Source organism: Mastacembelus armatus, chromosome 1, assembly GCF_900324485.2.
Source record: "Mastacembelus armatus chromosome 1, fMasArm1.2, whole genome shotgun sequence".
NCBI classification, from domain to species: Eukaryota; Metazoa; Chordata; class Actinopteri; order Synbranchiformes; family Mastacembelidae; genus Mastacembelus; species Mastacembelus armatus.
The window spans coordinates 12,833,581-12,845,681 of NC_046633.1; the positions used below are offsets into that span (position 1 = coordinate 12,833,581).

General features: G+C 39.4%; 1 protein-coding gene across 5 annotated transcripts in view; it reads left to right on the forward strand.

Annotated features, from left to right (window-relative positions):
* tenm3 (teneurin transmembrane protein 3) overlaps positions 1 to 12,101 on the forward strand; it is a 180,102-nt gene that overhangs the window by 68,838 nt on the left and 99,163 nt on the right. For all 5 annotated transcript variants that reach the window (XM_026302846.1, XM_026302847.1, XM_026302848.1 and 2 more), the window contains 2 exons: positions 8,471 to 8,644; positions 10,688 to 10,752. In XM_026302846.1, the coding sequence (XP_026158631.1) occupies positions 8,471 to 8,644; positions 10,688 to 10,752 (239 nt within the window). The remainder of the gene's footprint in view (positions 1 to 8,470; positions 8,645 to 10,687; positions 10,753 to 12,101) is intronic.

Below are 12,101 nucleotides of genomic sequence, written 5' to 3' on the forward strand. Positions count from 1 at the left end.
TATAATACACCTCTGTTGACCTCTTTTCCAAAATGACTGATTTCATTCCCATAGTAAAGAGTCCTACAACAAAGAACACAGAAGACAGTACACAGTACACAGAACCCTATCCCATAACCAATTTGCTGGGGTTGTCCATCCATCCCATCTTCCATATCTCCTAGGTCAAGTCAGTCAAGTCCAGTCCTCTTCAACCCACCTCAGATTCCCCTCCTTCCACCCAAATCATGGATGGCCAGTGGGTGTACTGTGGCAAGTTGGCAGTATCTGGTTGACTAGGAAGGATATGGGCCCAAAGAGTGCTCCTGGGTATCTCCTAAGGACATCTTTGATCCTGACCTCATTCAGGAGGACCTCATTCAAAGCCTGGAGGATAGGCAGGGGTCATCCCTTGGGGGTAATGTCAAAACAGTGATCAGAGAGCACATCTCTAAGAGCAGTAGTGATCTGACCAACTGTCCTGTGCTCTGGGGATGTAATGAAGGCACATCGCATGCCACTCAGATACTTAACAGTGGCCAGTGAAGACGCAGAGTTGCTGGAATCTTCCAGAATTTAACTGTGTTTCACTAGTAAATTTCCTTGCCTTAGACTTACCTGTTATTAGACCTGTTTTTGATTTTGTGACTGTTGATTTTTGGATCTACCTCAGCTTCATTGTTTGGATTTTTTGGATTGCTTTCCTGGGTAAACAAGCCCTCACGGACTAATTACTCATTTCATTTGTCAGAGTTATTCTCCATTCCTGGACACTAACTTTCTCTTTGTGGCAATTTTCCTAAACTGTTATTGCCTGCCTGTTTATCAACGTCATTGTAAGACTGCTATGGCCACCATTTGGCATATATCAATTATCAATCAACCAGCACTGGTCTAACCCTTGGAAACTTCTCTCTGAGACACCACATGTCACGCCTTAGGGACCCAAACTTCCTCCTGCAACTTAGTCATATCTATATATATATATTTTAAAGTCATATGTACTTTTTTATATCAATATTGTCTTGTGACTACAGAAGTACCAGGAAGTTTTAGTTTTGTACATATATGTACTTTGTAATGTATTTGTATGAGGACCCTAGAAGAATATCTACTGTGATAGAGCAACTGATGGGGGTTCACAACACTTTACCCTACAAAAACACTAAAAATATGTAGTGTGACAGTATCTTTTATGTATTGTTGATTTATTTGGTCATCTCAATCAAATTACCAACTTTCCTTTAGAGGGGCAACAGCCAGTCTTATTCATGATTTTTTTTATTAGTCAGGATTCCATTCCAACACAAAGGGCATTCATTTATTTATCCATTTTTGCATTCCTTTTGTCCGCCTTTGTAGCACACCTGGGAGAGAATCACCTCATCCTGGCAATTTTTTGCAGATCTGTACAGACATCTAGTATCCACTGCATCCACAAGGGACAACCTACAAAAAAATTTTCACTTCCACAAGGAAATTCCTCTCTGGGGTTGAGGAATAAATCAAATATAAGATAAATGGGGAAAGTGACACCCTCCTGGGTAATGGGTTGTAAACTGCACTGCATAGGTAGAAAATGTATTGCCCCCAGTTATAAAAGGATTCTAGCCCCCTTTCCTCATCTGGCATAAGACTTTCACAGAAGACATCAAAGAATGAAAATAGACAGTGTTATATGTGTGGAACCCCAGACTGTTCAAAATTAAATAAATAAATAGGACATTATGAAATAACTAATTATTTAAATAAAAATGCACATTGAAAAATAAATATAGTTAGTGTCCAGGAATGGAGAATAAATGAAGGGAGATATTAGGAAGGAAGCTCCAAGAGAAAACATGAGGGCTTGTTTACCCAGGAAAGCAATCTGAAAAATCCAAACAAAGCTGAGGTAGATCACAATTTTATAATATGACCATGAAATTGTACCTTAATACAACACATCTTTACAATTTAGCTCATTATTATAACGTTGTTTTCATTATGTTTTTTAAATTTCTTCATTATTTTAAAATATTATTTCATTATGCTTGTTTTTACAAAAACAGAGAATTTTTGTAAATTGTAGCAGTTTTAATTTCAAAATGTCTTTTTTCCAATCACAGCTTTTTCAGCAGAATGATTTTGTTTGTCAGTAAAGACTAGGAGGGCTGGGCCAGTTATGTGATTGGCTGCTTGTTTGTGTCAGACATAAGCGACAGCACATCAGTAGTGTTGATTTAGGTCTGGCAGTGTAGGGTGTAATGACTACCCCAGTACTATAGGTGGTAGTATGCACCTTCAAATTATAGATGTAACTCTGGAAACAAAACCGAAATGGGTCAGATGGAAAGACGGATGGCATGGTGGTGTTCCGGCTTAACTTGAGGCATGTTAACTGATTATACTGGGGTACATGTGACTGTTGTTGGGGAGGCCAGGGAAGTTATAGGTGACTGACGATGCCTGCTCAAATAACCACTTACCTCGATAAAAAAAGTTATTGATGTGAGTCTAAACATCAGACAAACAAGGCTTAAAGTTACAATTTAACATTGGCATTTTGCATGCAAGCAGTGTGGAGATGCTGTGTCAAAGCCTGACTCCAGATTAACCAAATTTATTTACAATAATATAAAAAAATAAATGTGTTTTTACTGTCAAGCAGATGCTAAATTAAGATTGTTCCTTTGAATATAGCACATACAATAGATATAAATTTAGCTATGATGCAAATTAGTGACATTAGGCAAAATTGGCATAATAGGCATAACAGAGATTTTCCACTCTCAGTTATTTTATTGATGCTGCTATTGTTCAGTTCCTTCAATCAACAATCCAAACAAAACAAAAATGATCCAAAAATCAGAATGAATGAATAACACCGTTACTGAAACTGGGCTTTTAAATTGAATAACAACATATCTTTCTGTTCAATCATTACTGCTCCATCGTCACAGTATTTTAAATTCGGCTTAAATATGTCCTCTCTGGTTGAGAAAGCTTTCTGTTCTGTCACAGCATGACGCAGGCTCTGTGGCCCTGTGTTGTTTCTTACAACCAAATTGTAAGGATAAAAACTTTAATGGTTTGGGGTGAATTTTTGACAATTGTCTACAAGGGGTTAACTTGTGATAGTGTGTCACTGACTGTGTTTCTTGTTCATGTTACAGTACACAGTATTTGTATCTGTGCATCTATATATTGTATATCTTCACCATAACCAGTATTTTATGTTACTGAGCAAACCCATTTTTTTGTTGTGTTCTGCAAGTGTGGATAGTAGAGAATACACATGTGGAGAAAACTGTGGTTGTTTTGGCTGTGAAATTGTCTATAAGGTCACTAGCAAAAGGTTTATTTTTCTTTAAAACAAGAACTGATATTTTATTTATTCTCTTGTGTTAGACTGATCTGAGTGGGTTTGAATGTAACCAGTGCAGTTTTATGTTTTGTAGTAATGAATTTTCACTGGACCCAAGGTTACAAAAACAGACAAAGGGAAAACTTAACTGGAGGTGTGCGGGGGAAGAACAGGAGACTTGAGGGTCAGGAGCAGGGAGACAGAAACGCAGACAGGGGCACAGGCTGGCAGACCGGTGATCAAACGAGCGCGAGGAAGTGGCAGGAAGGCTGAATGAGGGCCATGGCATCCAGCTACAATGTTCTGTGGGGATATGTGTGGCAATTGGGAGTATACAATATACTTCCATATTTTTATTTTTAGATGTAGATGTGATTTCAGTTTTTACAACTCTGTAAATTAAATACACAGCCAAGTGCATCTTGAAAGATACTTCTAATATTTGTATATAAATAGAGTGAACAAAATATTCAAAACCCATTTCACTGTTATTCGAATAAATATAATCAGACTGTAAGCTGGATGCAATTGAGTTCCATACAGTTTTGGGTATACTTACAGAATAGATGCAGTGTACCACTGCCCCCCACCATCACATGCCTCTGCTCCAAACATAAAACCCATAAAAATATACCACATCCCTACTGAACTGTCTTTCTCTCTTTCTCTCTCTCTCTCTTTCTTCTCTCTCTCTCGCTCTCTCTCTCTCTCTCTCTCTCTCTCTCTGTCTGAAGGCAAGGGTGAACTGCTCAGACACAGAATAGAGTACAAAGGAGATTATACCACAGCTTGTTAACCATATTTGCAACAAAATCCTCCAGTAGGTAAATCAATAAGAGCAACTTCACACACCTGTTGAAAAACAGAACACAACTTGCAGTTATATAATATCTCTGCCCTCAGTCATTTCACTAAGGCTACCTTTTCACATTTACACCTACATGTGTTTACAGAGTGATGCACTGATTGTTATGCTGATTTAAGTGAATAAGATGGACACAAAAGCTAATTTTATTTTAGAGTTCACTAAATACATATAGGAAAATTAGTTGAAATATTGTAGAGTTGGAAATTAGGACTGACCAGCTCCTCTTCTGCACTGCAGAGAACTGTGTGTGTGTGTGTGTGTGTGCGTGTGTGCGTGTGTCGAAGGACAATACAAAACCATAAAACTTTGGAGAGTACTAGGTAAATTTAAATATTCAATTTGACTTCTCATCAGATGCCCAATATTAAAGGGCTCAGGTTGGGATCACTTTACATGCTTGGGATGCCTTACATCTAACAAGCCTTTACATCTATCAGTACCTTCTGCTATATAACACGTTCATTTTTTTCACTTGTAGGTATGTTAAGATTGTCATATTTGTTTAAACTGATTATTTTTACTGTTTATCATGATGTAATTGTAGCGCTGTATGGAATTTCACCTCATGATGTCATCCTAACCCTTCAGAAATACAGCATCTCCTTTTGATAATTTAGGTTTGTGTACTGCACACCACATGCTTCTGATTGAAGCTGTTGCTCAAGAATGTATTTTGTGCACTTCCGTTTTAACCGCTACTTGCTCTTTTTCTGTCTTATTGTTCTGTCTTCTTGTTATAGGCTGGTATTAATTCATCAGCCCTATAATAGGCTCTAATTATTAATCACACAGCCTTGTTTTCAGAAATAAAAAATAATTTAGGCCTTGCGATGGACTGGTGACCTGTCCAGGGTGTACCCCTGCCTTGCACCCAAAAGAGAGCTGGGATAGGCTCCAGCAGATCTACATGACCCTAAAATAGGAATAATCAGGTACAGATAATGGATGGATGGGAAAAAGAATTTCACAGGAACTCTGGCTATTAATAGTTGTACGCCTTACTAGATTACGTTGCCCTGGAGGATATACAGTGCATTTAGAAAGTAATCAGACCCCCTTCACTTTTTTCAATTTTGTTATGTTGCAGCCTGTGTAGCAAAAAGAACCACCAAGCTTAATCTGCTCACAAGCATCCCGAGAAGTTGGGATCAACAATTCCAGAACAAAGACCCTCACCATAAAAGATGGAAGGACTGAGTAATGCTTTATTATCAACCAAGAGAACTGCCTTAAAACAAACACCCAAGGACCATCTTATCAGTGAGCTCTAGCTAAACCTAAACAGAACACTCTACTGAAGCTATAACCAATGATCAAAACACACACACACGCACGCACACACACACACACACACACACACAGTTTCTGGAAATCCCATGGACTGGTCATCCTGACCTGTGCACCTCAAAGACCTCAGAGCTAGGCTAGATACCAGTCATGAAATACTGCTGCTGATAGAGCCACTATGACCCCTACGTGACCCCAACGTGTGGCTTTCACAAATTACGTCTACATTTAAAAACAATGTAATATATTATCATATATCAACCAACAATGCTCAGTGTGTGCCTGCTACTATGCCCATAAAATGTGCATAGTCCATTATTCCTGAAAGACATAAAGAAAGAAATATCATGGTTACTATTACATTACTATAGCAAATACAACAATAATACATATATTAATAGATGTTTATAGGAGCTACCTAATTTTACCTATCTAGTTAGCTTTGAGTAGTTGTGTGAGTCAAACTGCAATTGCAAACTGAATATTTTGACATATTATCAAAATGTTCATACAATATGAATATTGAAGCTGTATGATGTATATTTTTTGAGTCAAGACCATTTGTTCAGCAACAGTGCTCATCAATCAAATTAATGGTGGTAATCTGCCCTCCAGATCGGCATGGGTGGGATTCAGATTGTTTTATTTATGTGTTGTTCTTTCATGTCCTCCTTCACTACATCCAAGAACCCCCTCTTTGGTCTTCCTCTAGGCCTCCTTCCGGCACCTCTAACCTCAGCATCCTTTTACCAATGTATTCACTGTCCCTCCTCTGAACATGTCCAAACATCTCAATCTGGCTTCTCTGGCTTTTTCTCCAAAACATCTAACATGAGCTGTCCCTCTGATGTCCTCATTCCTGATCCTATCCATCCTCGTCACTCCCAGAGAACCTCAACATCTTCAGCTCTGCTACCTCCAGCTCTGCCCCGTCTTTTTCTCAGTGCCACTGTCTCTAAACCAGACAACATTGCTGGTCTCACCACTGTCTTGTCCACCTTTCCTTTCATTCTTGCTGACATTCTTTTGTAACACATCACACCTGACACTTTCCTCCACCCGTTCCAACCTGCTTCCACACGTTTCTTCACTTCTTTTCCACACTCTCTGTTGCTCTGGACTGTTGAAACTAGGTACTTAACATCCTCCACCTTCTTAACCTCTACTCCCTGTAACCTCACCGTTTTACTTGAGTCCCTCTTTTACACACATGTACTCTGTTTTACTGCGGCTAACCTTCATTCCTCTTCTTTCCAGAGCAAACCTCCACCTCTCTAGATTTTCCTCCACCTGCTCCCTGCTCTCACTACAGATGACAATGTCATCTGCAAACATCATGATCCATGGAGATTCCTGTCTAACCTCATCTGTCAGCCTGTCCATCACCACAGCAAACAATAAAGGGCTCAAAGCTGATCCTTGGTGCTGTCCCACCTCCACCTTGAACTCCTCTGTCACCCCTACAGCACACCTCACCACTGTCTTACAGCTCTCATACATGTCCTGCACCATTCAAACATACTTCTCTGCCACTCCAGACTTCCTCATACAAAACCACAGCTCCTCTCTCGGCACCCTGTCATGCACTTTTTCTAAATCTACAAAGATACAATGCAGCTCCTTCTGGCCTTCTCTGTACTTCTCCATCAGCATTCTCAAAGTAAATATTGCATCTGTGGTTCTCTTTCTCCGCATGAAACCATACTGCTGCTCACAAATGCTCACTTCTGACCTCAGCCTAGCCTCCACTACTCTTTCCCATAACTTCATTGTGTGACTCATCAGTTTTATTCCTCTGTAGTTTCCACAACTCTCCAAGTCTCCCTTAAAAATGGGGACCAGTACACTTCTCCATTCCTCAGGCATCCTCTCACTCTCCAAGATCTTGTTAAGTAGCCCAGTTAAAAACTCTACTGCCACCTCTCCTAAACACTTCCATACCTCCACAGGTATGTGGTCAGAACCAACTGCCTTTCCACTCTCCATCCTCTTCATATCATACAAATCCTGATATGCCCTTTGTTTGGCCTTTGCCACCTCTTCCTTCACTTTACGCTGCATCTCCCTGTACTCGTGTCTGTTCCCTTCTGTCCTCTCAGTGTCCCACTTCTTCTTAGCTAACCTTTTCCTCTTAACACACTCCTGAATTTCCTCATTCCACCACCAAGTCTCCTTATCTGCTTTCCTCTTTCCAGATGACACACCAAGTACCCTCCTACCTGTCTCCCTGATCACTTTAGCTGTAGCTGTCCAGTCATCCGGAAGAACCTCCTTTCCTCCCAGAGCCTGTTTCAGCTCCTCCCTGAAGGCCACACAACACTCGTCCTTTTTCAACTTCCACCACTTGGTCCTCCACTCTGCCCTTGTCCTCTTCATCTTCCTCACCACCAGAGTCATCCTACACACCACCATCCTATGCTGTCTGGCTACACTCTCTCCAGCCACTACTTTGCAGTCACTGATCTCTTTCAGGTTGAAACGTCTGCACAAGATGTAATCAACTTGTGTGCTCCTTGTGTACCCTGGATCACCTCATCCATCTCCCTCCAGAATTTCTCCTTCTCTTCTAACTCACATCCTACCTGTGGGTCAAAACCACTGACAACATTCAACATCACACCTTCAACTTCTAGCTTCAGACTCATCACCCTATCTGACACACTCTTCACCTCCAGAACATTCCTAGCATAAATTAAAATAAAAATAATTATTAGTATAATAAATAAAGTGACATCACATAGTTATCGAGAGCTTGGCTCCATTATTTTGAGCCAACTGTCGTGCAAAAATGTAATCTATTCCGTTTGAGCCAGAGCGCAAAATTATTGAGGATGACAGATGAAGTTACTTCAGAATGAAAAAGGTACTGATGAGGCATAGTGTGGTGGTGTGATAGTTAATTGTAATATGTTTTTTGTATGTAAACAAAGCCAACATCTCATACTAATTTACTACAACAATTTCTGTCTGTCTCTTCTCTTGCCCTCCAGGCACTTCCTCTTTAAGACAGGTACAGGTACTACGCCCCTTTTCTCCACGGCAACTCCTGGCTACACCATGGCAACAGGCTCAGTGTACTCCCCACCCACCAGACCGTTGCCAAGGAATACCCTATCCCGCTCTGCCTTCAAGTTCAAGAAAACCTCCAAATACTGCTCATGGAGGTAAGATAGAATGAGAGGGAAGGAACAAAAACATCTTTTGGAATGTATTCTACTTTGTCCTTCTCTGATTGGCTAAAAGGTTGAGGCTTGCTCAAAAAGTTGAAAATGAAACATCTCTGCACTGTAGCCAGGCACACCATGAGCATAATTAGTAGAGGTTGGGATGAGTTCTCAGTCAAAGTGGTGCTAGCCTTTCTGTGCAATTCACTCAGGTACATAGTTAACTTTTCAACAAGTAACAAGTGCAGTAAACCTACTGTTCAGTCAAAAAGTAAATTGAAGTTTAAATAAATTGTTGCTAGTATAAATGTACCTATATATATTTTTTATGGCTGTCACATAGCTTTCATAGGGTGGACTTCTGCGTAATTTGTGCTCAACTCAGTATTATCACCTGGAATCAGTCAAGTTCATAGAATGATTGTTGCACACCATTCATTAGGAGCCTTGGATGACTGTGGGTTGTATAGTGCCAAATCACAATAAAGATTATGTCAAGGTACTTTACATAGAAAGCCAATAAATCACTTTTGAGCAGCACTTGGTGACAGTGGAGAGGAAAAATTCCCTTTAATGCAAGATACCTCCAGCAAAATCAGGCCTAGTTTGGGTGGTCATCTGCCTTGACCAGCTGGGGTGAGTGGATAAAGGAGAGATAAAAGAATAGCAACAATAAACAAGTTGGTGTGGCCAGTAACTGCACATCAGCAATATACAACTCCAGGACCAGAAGATAACAGAGAGAGAGAGAGAGGGAGAGGGAGAGCACAAACTATGGGAGAGAGAAGGCACAAATTAAGTGACATTTAATGGTGGCATATACAGGAGAGGAGAGGATAGAGAGACTTCACTACATCACACAAAATATGTTTTGGGACCACTGTCACTCTGTGAAGATCTCTTTATTAAGAACCCTTTCATCCCAGAGGACATAGACAGGAATTTCTGATTCTCTTCTGCCAAGGCTTAACAAACACACACAGTAGCTGATATTTATTGATGTCTTTCCTTTAATGCAGAATACAAAAAAACGAAACAGTATTATAACAATATGTTTAATCTGCTTGTATATTTTATATTCTGTACAACTATACAGAATTGTCATAGTACATAAATTTCATGTACACTGCTGAACACATATATAATTCCCACTGTTACAAGGCATTTTTTCTAACCACAATGTGAAAAATTGATGTGTCAGTTCATTGTGTTATATTACCAAATGTGTGACAAGATTGGGCGATCTTTGGTTTTAGTGAACATAACTTGAACATAAACTCACGTTTTTTACAACAAAATCATTATACTATGTTACATGCACAGGCTACATGGATATGTGGCATGAAAGATAGTATTACTGAATTTTTGGTTTACATGTAACAGCTGACTGAATCTAGGAAGTCACTTCAACCATAAGAGCAGCAGTCAATCACCAGCCAGGCCTCACCTAATTGTTGAGAGACTTGGCTAGCTTTCTGAACATCCAGGATGTTTGCCGGGCTGTGTGTTCTACAGTAGGGGTTTGAATCTTCAGAGATGGCCCTAGAGAAATAAACATTTCCCACACCAATAAAGGTGTATTTGACTATTGTAATTGTAATTGCTGATGTGGTATTTGTCCAACTGCACATTTGTACAATGTTATTATATAATTTCCAATAACCAGGAACCCCAACTCTTACTTTGGTATCTTCATGGAAAACATAATTGGATGATGGTCAAGATGAAGGCCTATAATGCTATAACAGTTGCAGGCTGTTGTTAGAACAGATGAGAATGCTCAGTAGTGGGTAGAAACATTTTCTAAGCTGTATTTAGAAAAGTAAATACATAAAGGAGTGGTGTAGTGACTCAATAAAGAATTTAATTTACTTTCCTATTGCACATTACAATCATTTACAAATAAGAGTGTACCGTGGAAGTTGAAACGTTATGACACTACAACAGTAAATCCATAAGATGTTTAAGCAGTTTGAAAGTTATTAGAAACAAAACTCATAGTGTACAGCAGTAACACAGCAACATTTTGTTTATTTTTTTCAGGTGCACAGCCCTCAGTGCAGTAGGACTTTCTGTACTGCTCTCTGTCCTGCTCTGCTACTGCATAGGTAAACTTGCACACACTTCTCTCCCTCTCTCTCTTTCTGTCTATCTCTTTCTCGCTTTCTCTCTCTGAGCAAGGTGCCATGTGAATGTGAGTGGTGAGTGCTGTCAGATTGATTGATTTTGTTTTTTCATAACTTTGTTTATATTTTGATGATTTCATAGTAGTTGGGTTCTGAAGTAGGATATTACAGCGTGGTGTGTAAATAGAGTGGGGATGAAACTGGTGTTTGGTGTTTCGTGGTGTGTTTTTAGCCAACTGGTGTTTGCTGGTCAGTGTGTCGGTTTTGATATGCTCTTTACCAAGCTAATGAAGAAGCACCTCTTAAAAATCGCCACTGCTTCCTGTTTCTCAGTGAATGAATGTGCAGTTGCCATAGCTGCTTTGGTTGACTCAGAGTATAGGATGAGATATGAGAAATAAGAACTGAAGTAAATAAGTATTTTATCAGTTTCAAGTCTCGTTTTTTACTTTAAATTTAAAAATTTTCAATGTTTTAGTTTCAATTTTTCAGTTTAGTTTTTTTCAGTTTCAGTTAGCCTGTTACAGCCAGTTTCATAAGCCAAACATTTAACCACATTGCTGTAAGCTTTCTTTTTTATTTATTTCATATCTAGCTCACATCATTGTTATAGTGCAGTGTCCAAAAGTAAAAGGCCATATACACAATGGATAAACTAGAAGTTTTACATGAACAACGTGGTAAAATGTTTGGCTTGTGAAACAAACATTTTGACTAGTCGAAAGTCACATCCTGGATTCTAGTCACTTTCTTTCTAGAACTGTAGTGGACCTAAAGCAAGAAGATGTTCACATTCCAAGACTGAGGAAGGAGTTTTACCCTTACGGAATTTATTGCTCTAAAACTTTTAGTAACCTACTGAGGTAAACAACAGGAAGTGGCACAGCCATCTCCACCAAATACTACACTGTCAAGACTCCATTTGACAAAGACTAGATTGGCCGGCTCTTGCAAAGAGATCCTCTTAACCCCTCTTAACAAACAAACTTCCCCTGCTCACATCTTGCCATAAATATCCTCCCAGACAGGACCTGAAACCTATACAATGACTTATAAGTTGTTCTTGTTATATTTCTGCTTTTATTGCCAAATATGGAACATGTGTGACCAGACTTACACAGAGCATTGCTGTCAGACTACAGTGTGATATAGAAGCCATGCCATTGTTTATCTCTCATTCATGCTTGTGGTTAATCCATATAACTGTGTAAAGCTTTATTGATTTTCAATTTTCCATACTAAAACTGTATGTCTTCCATGCTTTGAATATGCCAATCAGTCTACTTTGCTCCAACATTTTGGAGATGCTTGTGGTCCAAGTAATATTCTTG